Raw genomic sequence first — 10,000 nt, 5'->3', positions numbered from 1 at the left:
ACAACAGCTAACGTGAGTTGTTCAAAACCTTTTTTAGTAAACTCTGGGAACACAAACAATGTTCTTAATGCTTTGGTTAAGGTGTAGAGACCCCTGGTGGTGCTTGGAGCAAAGTCTCATGTTGTGTCGAGCCTTCTTAGTTGTTTAAAAATAGCTATTTTGAGGCTAGCATCGTAGCGCCCCTAGCTCTCCCATTCAGAAGGCCATTTGACCCAAAAACGAGAATACGGTCAATCTTAAAAGTGGCGCTTCCGTCCTAAATGTGCTTTTAAACGAAAGTTTGACTCGGGTCCATTCACAAAAAGACGCTAGGTTGCATTTTGGCGTGAGTTACGCTTTAAAGTTACCAGCTAACGGTAGCTAGCTATCTAGCTTGTTTACGTTTTTTTCAACACTAATCTAGTTGTAGTCTTGCAACGTGTGACCCTGCAAGATCCCCAGTCTTTACATATTCTGACTGTCTTTAACGTTGGATGTGAGATGGTGTCAGTCTGTTCAGTTTTCTAGTGTATTGTAGGCATAAAAATGTGCTTTTGTACGGTCCATTCTGTCTCATGTCCCTCTGTGATGGCAGCTTTCAGTGGGAACACTTTGAAAAGGCTACGACGTCATTCAGGCGGGGTCGTACTGCACGTGGGTGAGCGTGAGGAGACGTACCGACCACTCGGGGTGCAGCAGGACGTCGGTGAGCTCCAGCACCAGGGTGTAGGGCGGCTGGTAGTACGGCTCCTTCAGAGGGTCGGGCAGCAGCTTCGGGCTCGTCGGCTCGATGATCATCTGACATTTAGATAGAGATTAAAATAAAAAACTGTAAAATTCAGACACCCAAAAGTTCTATCTGCATTTGAGAGATTAAGTAACAGAAGGTTAGTCTCGCAGAAGGTCTGGCTAGTCCACACAGCATCTCGGGAAGGGGAGAAAATAAGGTTAAATAAACGGGAAAAAACGTCCAAAAATAAATAAATGTCAACCCAAAAAACCCGCCTATATACAGTACCAAACAGCAACTTTAAAATCCAGTCAAAAAGCTTCAAAACGTAAAAGAAATGTCCAATGCTGCTCTAAATATTGAGTTGTTGCGTGTTTCTTGAGGGCCCTCTGCAGTCCCCCAATGCTTAGACTGAAGAGGTTTAGGATAGCATGTTCAGCTGATACTCCGGCAGTGCTAACCGTAGACGACCCTTCAGTTTCCGTTGTTAGGTTTGAGGAAGAGCTTTGCTAAATGTTAATTCCAGCTTGTTCCAGGCTGCATTATTGTGCACCTGACCCTGAAACAGGAAGCTGTTCCTGATTAAATCTGCACACAGTTTGATGCCAAGGGGGGTCAGCTTCTCCTCTGACCGCGAGCCTCCTATGGCGCCATTTTGATGCTACCAAGCCATCACCTCCCGTTAGCACCCCGTTAGCATCCCATTGACTCCCATTCCTTCTGGCGTCACTTTGACAGAGAATAACTTTACATCTGAAGCGTTTAAAGACTCTATTTGTCCGTTGTTTATTTCTAAAGAAACACGACAACGTATAAAAGGCTCCATTACCTTGTAGCTCACGTTATGGCTCCGTAGCAGACGTTTTTATAACAATAGGCTAACGATTGGGTCATAACCACGAGACTTCCTGTCTCATAGTAGAGGAGTTACCGTATAGTACAGGAGAAGCTCTCAGGCAGTTTGGACTTCCATCAGCTGTTTAAGTGTAATGACTAATGTTAACTATCATTTTAGTGATCAATAATGAGCCTGTGTCTATGTTATCTCCTTACATATACCTACGCTCTCCGTCTCTGCTAGATTGGGAATGATTGAGATTTCTCTTGGCACAGCTACCAGAAGACTTCCAACTTTCAGACAGGTTGCTCACGTCACATCTACGTCTTCAAGCTCAGTTGGAGGCTGCTCAGTAACGCTCAGCCATCACCGGGAAAGAGCTTCTAATGTCCTTCACTGGTCTCCGTCCAGAGACACGGGACCTGGTGGTCCATTATAGAGACTGTCTATGGTTGATGCTGAGCTTCCAGTTTCTTTTACCAATGGCTGCTGGTTTCTTCTCTTCAATCACATCCTATTACTGCTCTGAAAAACCCAAACAGGAAGATGGGATATGCCTATATCAAGATTTTGTGTTTGTGTTGTAGCTTTTGCGTTCCTGTTGTAGCTTTTGATTTCGTGTTGTAGTTTTTGCGTTCCTGTTGTAGCTTTTGTGTTCCTGTTGTAGCTTTTGTGTTCCTGTTGTAGCTTTCGTGTTCGTGTTGTAGCTTTTGTGTTCCTGTTGTAGCTTTTGCTTTTGTGTTGTAGCTTTTGTGTTCCTGTTGTAGCTTTTGTGTTTCTGTTGTAGCTTTTGTGTTCCTGTTGTAGCTTTTGTGTTCCTGTTGTAGCTTTTGCTTTTGTGTTGTAGCTTTTGTGTTCCTGTTGTAGCTTTTGTGTTCCTGTTGTAGCTTTTGTGTTCCTGTTGTAGCTTTTGATTTTCGTGTTGTAGCTTTGCGTTTGTGTTGTAGCTTTTGATTTCGTGTTGTAGCTTTTGCGTTGGTGTTGCGGCTTTTGCGTTCCTGTTGTAGCATTTGATTTCGTGTTGTAGCTTTCGTGTTCGTGTTGTAGCTTTTGCTTTTGTGTTGTAGCTTTTGTGTTCCTGTTGTAGTTTTTGTGTTCCTGTTGTAGCTTTTGCGTTTGTGTCGTAGCTTTTGATTTCGTGTTGTAGCTTTTGATTTCGTGTTGTAGCTTTTGCGTTTGTGTCGTAGCTTTTGATTTCGTGTTGTAGCTTTCGTGTTCGTGTTGTAGCTTTTGCTTTTGTGTTGTAGCTTTTGATTTCGTGTTGTAGCTTTTGCGTTTGTGTCGTAGCTTTTGATTTCGTGTTGTAGCTTTTGATTTCGTGTTGTAGCTTTCGTGTTCGTGTTGTAGCTTTTGTGTTCCTGTTGTAGCTTTTGCTTTTGTGTTGTAGCTTTTGTGTTCCTGTTGTAGCTTTTGTGTTCCTGTTGTAGCTTTTGTGTTTCTGTTGTAGCTTTTGTGTTCCTGTTGTAGCTTTTGCTTTTGTGTTCCTGTTGCGGCTTTTGTGTTCCTGTTGTAGCTTTTGTGTTCCTGTTGTAGCTTTTGTAGCTTTTGTGTTTGTGTTGTAGCTTTTGTGTTCCTGTTGTAGCTTTTGATTTCGTGTTGTAGCTTTTGTGTTCCTGTTGTAGCTTTTTGTGTTCCTGTTGTAGCTTTTGCGTTTGTGTTGAACCGTCTCAGCCGCCGAAGGTTCGCACTTTACTTCAGAATGACACTTTCCTGTCCGGTGTCTGGTACAGTTTCCACAATAACGTCTCACTCAAACCATCACTTCTTAAATTCTGGCGACTCGGATTAAAAAAATAAAAAGATACATGTGCGTCGACTCCGTTTGGTGAATCAACTTTTATTTGAGTGTGAAGAGAAAAGAGTGAAAGAAAAAGTGAGAAGCAAGAACAGTTAAGAAAACCTCTGACAACGTGGATGACTGCCAAGTTTAAAGCAGTGGTAAAACTGTCAGTCAGATTTAAAGACTACAACACACGTGGGAACTCACCTGTCTGTAGTCCTGGAAGTATTTGAAGGTTCTTCTCAACTGTTGGACAACGGGAGGATCTGAGAGCGAGAACACAGAGGAAAAACTGTTCATCAAATGTTTACAAAAGTCTCAAGACCCTTCAGCGTCGGGAACATACAGCAGATGATATTGCCCCTGTAAAGCGCGTTGATCACAGTTATTGATCATCAGAGAAACGATCAGACCGCCAATGAGCCCGAGACACACGACCTGCTGATGATGCTGATAAGGCAGCGAGCCGAGTCCCGCTAATAACTCCTACAGCTGTCAACGGGTTAATGACTAATAATTATAAAGACTATGCTTCCCATGGGGCCGTGGGCTCATTCACACAAAGAGGAGCACAATAGCAAGATGCACACGTGCCTCTCTCTCTCTCTCTCTCTCTCTCTCTCTCTCTCTCTCTCTCTCACACACACGCTGAAGCTAGCACACTCCGGTCCCAGGGGACTCAAATCCCCAGAGTTCATAGCAGCGTGCTGAAATAGGAAGCAGAAGCCATCTGCCACAGTCCCGCTGTGATGACGCGCTGACACATTCACACGTGTGTGTGTGTGTGTGTGTCTCTATGTGTGTCTGTGTGTGTGTGTGATAGCACAGGGGAGAAGTTTCTCTCGCTATGACTCTAGAGTCGCTACTTACTCTGAAGACAATCACCGTCACTTTCTCACTCGCTGTAACACACACACACACACACACACACACACACACACACACGCATAAGTATAAACTTCAGGCCACTTACGTAGGCTACGGAGAAAGCTCTGCGTGGAGCCGCCACACAACCATAAAGAGGTTTGACAGCGATGACAAACTCTGGACATATCCTTTTTCATACTGGGACACTTGCTTTGAGTGATGAAATGAAGTGGGGTGATAACAAACACACACACACACACGAGTGTTGGAGTCCAAGCGTGGCTGTTGAGTAACCTCTCCCTGGGGAACCCTCAACCAAACACACCCTTTAAGAGGGAAACTGAGTGAGTTTGTGTGTGTGTGTGTGTGCTTTTGCAGCTTATTGCGGTGTTTTCCAATGATGTCAGCCTCGTCACTATGTGGGGATGCCTTCTGTGATGTGTGTTCGAGTCGGGGGGGGGGATTAACGCAGGCTTTTATTATGTTAATTGCAGGAGGGAGGTGAGAGAGGTGGTGAAGGTGATGGGGGGAGGACGAAGGAGTGGAAGTGAGGTCTCAGGGTGGATGGACAGAGGATGACAGGAAAAGGATGGAGGAGGAGGAGGAGGAGGAGGAATGTTGATACTCATGTCATACTGAGCAGAGGAAGCCGGCGAGGATTTAAAATTCATGTCCGAATTTCCGTGGCCACTTTTGACTCTTTCACTAACTGTCAACCAACCAGGATTCAGAGTGTATTAGGGGCTCTTATTTGGGGCTCCTGAATGGGTAGAGTTGTTCGGATACCGGGAACGGAAATGCCTCCAATACTGACTAAAAGGCTGGTATTGGTATTGACGTGTACGCAGCTTTATGAACGGACTATGAGGCTGGTTGTTGGGGTGTGTGTGTGTGTGTGTGTGTGTGTGTGTGTGTGTGTGTGTGTGTGTGTGTGTGTGTGTGTGTCGGCCCTGTGACAGGCCAATAGGGCTGTCAAACAATATTCCAAATTCAAACATATCTTCAGAATGACAAATCAGGGTTTTTCCTGCACAGAGGAACTGTTTGCACCCCCCAAAGAGGTTTTGGCCAGAGCCAAAAGAAAAATCACCAGAGCCAAAATGATACGAATTGAGAATAAAAATAAGCCATTTCAAACCTCTCCAAATGCAACGTGACATCATGACTTCGGGTAAACATACACGCCACTTTCTAAAGCCAAGTGGCGTGTTATCTGTACGCATTTGGAGATATCGTCTACGCCTTATACAGCGGACGGGTTGGGTTTAAGAAAAGAAGAATGGGACAACAACGGCACGGTTGGGTTTAGGAAACGTGACACGTGGGACACGACACGCGGGACATGACCCCCGGTCTCCGGGGTGAAAGTCCTGCGTTGTTTGACTCATCCTCACCCCCCCGACCAACATCCCTATGCGGATTTTCGGGCTTTCATTCTTCTCGCTACGGCGTCAATTCACACGCAATCGCAAGGTAATGTAAGTCAATGGAGGCCAAATGGCGTTGATAAACACGCTACAAAGCGAGTCTGCGTCTTGATAACGCGCCAATAACGGCATACGGATTGGCGTGTCATACATACGCCACTTCTTGAGCTCAGTCTGGCTAAATTAGTTTAATTGCAACTTACCAAACAACGGCTAAACAAGCAGAACATACACTTAAATAGGAGCGATAATCTCAGCTTTACTGTCCAGAGTCTGGCTGTGTCTGTACTGACAGTAGTATTTAAATATTAATACTACAGTTTTGTTGATTGGGGTTTCATTTACTCAAGCATAATAGACAGGTTTGTTTATCAAATTGTCAGAAATAACAGGAAGATGTATATATTTCTGGCAAATGAGGTAACAGACTTATGGCACGAACATGAAACCCCTGCAAACAACGGGGCCTCGCACAGTCTCGTGTCGGCCGGTATTGCTGTTCCATAAACGTTCAGCTCTGGGTTTCCTCGAGCCCAGACGATCACCCAGAGTTCATAGCGAGCGACTGGCTATACCGGAAGTAAACAAAAAACAAGGGTGGAGAAGAAGGGGCCAGCCCTATGTTCCCACATTTCTAAGATTTTTCTTAAAATTAGGCCCAATGGTCCCACAGCCCAATGGTCCCACAGCCCTATGCTCCCACAGCCCAATGGTCCCACAGCCCTATGGTCCCACAGCCCTGTGCTCCCACAGCCCAATGGTCCCACAGCCCTATGGTCCCACAGCCCTGTGCTCCCACAGCCCAATGGTCCCACAGCCCTATGGTCCCACAGCCCAATGGTCCCACAGCCCTATGGTCCCACAGCCCTATGGTCCCACAGCCCTATGGTCCCACAGCCCTATGGTCCCACAGCCCAATATTCCCACATTTCTAGGTCATTTTCAAAATGAGGTCTTGTGTTCCTACATTTCCCTTCAATTGAAGCCCTATCATCCCACAACATTTTGTAGGGTTAGGGGGATAAAATCCAGGAAATGTGGGAACATAGGCACGCTCCCGTGAAGAAGATGCCACAAAGACGGCAGCAAAAATGTCTAACTGGAGAGACAACTAGATTCAGGAACTTCTGTCAGTAAGGGCTGATGCTGTAATCTTCAGACACATTTAGGGAACCCCAAGAGACCAAATTACGACTATTTTCCTGAGTTTTGGTTGGGTACCATGTGTGGAGGATAAACTTTCACAGGATTAAAAGTCCTGTTGCACTTCTGAGTGTCATCCTGATGACATTCCTGGGAGTTTTGGAGAAGAGGCCACCACCTCCTCCTTTTTCGTCCCTCTGCTTTCATCGTCTCTCCCTCTCTAACGGTCTCCCTTTCATAGTCAAAGCCCTTTGTGCGAGAGGCCTCGCTCCGTCGAGCTGTCAGATCAGAGCTGTTGGCGGTTTTTTCCAGGAAAACTGGCCTGGGTGGGCCTCAATCCGGGCCAAACAACTCAGAACGGACGTGTGTCGGGGTGATCCGGAGGCCAGTCGAGCTAACGCCACCCTGCCCGAGGTTATCGTAGTATGAGTAGTGCAGATTTGGCTGTGGATGTCAAACACATCACTCACTCAGCTAATCGTGGAGCGTTTTTCGCCGGATTCGCAGCTCATTCGAAACTCTGGTGTGGATGAAACAACCAAACTCTGGTCCGCTTGAAAACGGGGGTCTCCGTTCGCCTCAGAGTGATCTAAGGCCCTGTCTTGCACCCGGCGCAGCACAAAGCCCAACGCAAGTGTCTTTGCTAGTTTAAGACCGACGCAGTTGTCAGTTTCCCGTCCAGTGCCCACGTCGTTTAAATAGCAAATGCACCTACGCCCATTTGTGGCCCCATGGGCTTGTTGTCTTACAGGGAGGTGTGTTCAGGTGCATTCTGGGCGTGCTGGTCTTACAGGGAGGTGTGTTCAGGTGCATTCTGGGCGTGCTGGTCTTACAGGGAGGTGTGTTCAGGTGCATTCTGGGCGTGCTGGTCTTACAGGGAGGTGTGTTCAGGTGCATTCTGGGCGTGCTGGTCTTACAGGGGGGTGTGTTCAGGTGCATTCTGGGTGTGCTGGTCTTACAGGGAGGTGTGTTGAGGTGCATTCTGGGCGTATTGCTATCTTGAGCCAGAGGGAAGTGATGGCACCATTGACTAACAAAAACCTGGTCTAAAGTCAATAACGCAGCATTTCATTGTTATTTTAACAGAGCATTAGTAAAATGCTCCTAGGCTCGTGCACAGCACGTGCACACTATGCTTGTTACACACACAGGGACGCACAGCAGCACACACACACACACACACACACACACACACACACACACACACACAGGGACGCACAGCAGCTCACACACATGCAGAAGATTACAAATACAAATATTACGGTGCAAATCCTCCATCATAACAGCAATGCTCCAAGGTCCAAACACGCCTGGCACACGGACCCTTTTTACCGCCGTCAAACTAGCAAAAGTGGATTTGGACACGCCCTAAACACACCTGCGCCAGGCGCTACACGCCGTAGGCTTAGATCGTTAAAATAGGGCCCTGGGACTATAACGTGTCAGAATGCTTCTGCACTTCTCTCACCAAGTTTGACAATTGTTACAACATGATTGGCGAGGTTGAAATCTTCCTTACAGCTCCAATGGAGTCTGACAGAAGAAAAACGTTCCTGTGATCTCTAACGTCGGTGGTAAACATCAGGAGATTCAAAGAACGAGGGCTTTTACAGCCGACCGAACAGGAGACAGCAAGCCCAGAGACCCAAAAAAAACTGTTTGAATAAGGGACTAAAATAAAATAAAATATTTCTGGAACAACAAACACAATCGCTAAATGAAGCAGATGACGACGGTCACAGAAAGCGAGAGACAAATTAAACGTGCAATGAAATAACTTCTTTAATGTTGGGAGGTTTGGAAGGAGCGATGGGGGGAAATATTCCCTTTTAAAGCAGCGATAAGCTGTCAAAGGAGGGATGAAAGAAAAAGAGTGGATATAAACAAGTTGACAAAAGCCAAATAAGGAGAGAGAGAGAAAGAATGAAGGAGGGAGGGAGGGAGAGGGAGGGAGAGGGAGGGGTCGAGCAAAATGAGTAGAAAGAGCTGGAAGGATAAACGAAAGAGACGCAGCGTAGAGAGGAGGAAAGAGGGGAGGAGGAGAGAGGGGAGGAGAGAGGGGACGAGAGAAGGGAGGGAAAGAGGGGAGGAAAGAGGGGACGAGAGAAGGGAAGGAAAGAGGGGAGGAAAGAGGGGAGGAATGAGGGGAGGGAGAGAGAGGGGGAGGAGAGAGGGAGGAGAGAGAGGAGGAGGGAAAGAGAGGGAGGAGAGAGGGGAGGAGGAGAGAGGAGGAAAGAGGGAGAGGGAGGGAGAGAGGGGGAGAGAGAAGGGAGGAGGAGGGGGGAAAGAGAGGGAGGAGGAGAGAGAGGGACGAGAGGAGAGGAGGGAGAAGAAGGGAGGACGAGGGAGGAAAGGGGAGGGAAAGAGGGAGAGAGAAGGGAAGGGGAGAAAGGGGAGGAAAGAGGGGAGGAAAGAGGAGGAGAGAGGGGGAGGAAAGAGGGAGGAGAGGAGGAGAGGGGAGGAAAGAGGGGACGAGAGAAGGGAAGGAAAGAGGGGAGGAAAGAGGGGAGGAAAGAGGGGAGGAGAGAGGGGAGGAGAGAGAGGAGGAGAGAGGGGAGGAGAGAGGGGAGGAAAGAGGGGAGGAAAGAGGGGAGGAGAGAAGGGGAGGAAAGAGGAGGAAAGAGGGGAGGAGAGAAGGGGAGGAGAGAGGGGAGGAAAGAGGTGAGGAAAGAGGGGAGGAAAGAGGGGAGGAGAGAGGGGAGGGAAAGAGGGGAGGAGGGGGGAGGAGAGAGGGGAAGAGAGAGGGAGGAAAGAGGGGAGGAGGGGGGGAGGAGAGAGGGAGGAAAGGGGAAGAAAGAGGGGAGGAAAGAGGGGAGGAGGAGAGGGGAGGAAAGAGGGGGAGGAAAGAGGAGGAGGGGGGGAGGAGAGAGGGGAGGAAAGAGGGGAGGAGGGGGGGGAGGAGAGAGGGGAAGAGAGAGGGGAGGAAAGAGGGGAGGAGGGGGGGAGGAGAGAGGGGAGGAAAGAGGCGAGGAAAGAGGGGAGGAAAGAGGGGAGGAGAGAGGGGAGGAAAGAGGGGAGGAAAGAGGGGAGGAAAGGGGGGAGGAAAGAGGGGAGGAAAGAGGGGAGGAGGGGGGGAGGAGAGAGGGGAAGAGAGAGGGGAGGAAAGAGGGGAGGAGGGGGGGAGGAGAGAGGGGAGGAAAGAGGGGAGGAGAGAGGGGAAGAGAGAGGGGAGGGAATAAGGAAAGCATGGAGGGGACACGTTCCCGCCCAATATTTAGAAGTAGATTTGTTGCCCT

The 10,000-nt window shown here is 48.1% G+C and overlaps 1 protein-coding gene across 2 annotated transcripts in view; it reads right to left on the bottom strand.

Annotated features, from left to right (window-relative positions):
• Positions 1 to 10,000, bottom strand: part of timm50 (translocase of inner mitochondrial membrane 50 homolog (S. cerevisiae)) — a 48,952-nt gene that overhangs the window by 16,765 nt on the left and 22,187 nt on the right. The window contains exons 5-6 of one of the 2 annotated variants that reach the window (XM_078247102.1): positions 3,535 to 3,593; positions 658 to 777 (exon numbers count right to left, since the gene is read on the bottom strand). In XM_078247102.1, coding sequence (XP_078103228.1) covers positions 658 to 777; positions 3,535 to 3,593 — 179 coding nt within the window. The remainder of the gene's footprint in view (positions 1 to 657; positions 778 to 3,534; positions 3,594 to 10,000) is intronic. The other variant, XM_078247103.1, reaches the window with a different exon arrangement.

Source organism: Sander vitreus, chromosome 3 (assembly GCF_031162955.1).
Source record: "Sander vitreus isolate 19-12246 chromosome 3, sanVit1, whole genome shotgun sequence".
NCBI lineage: Eukaryota > Metazoa > Chordata > Actinopteri > Perciformes > Percidae > Sander > Sander vitreus.
Note: the sequence above shows the minus strand (reverse complement) of the source record. Positions and strands in the feature narration are given on the sequence as shown.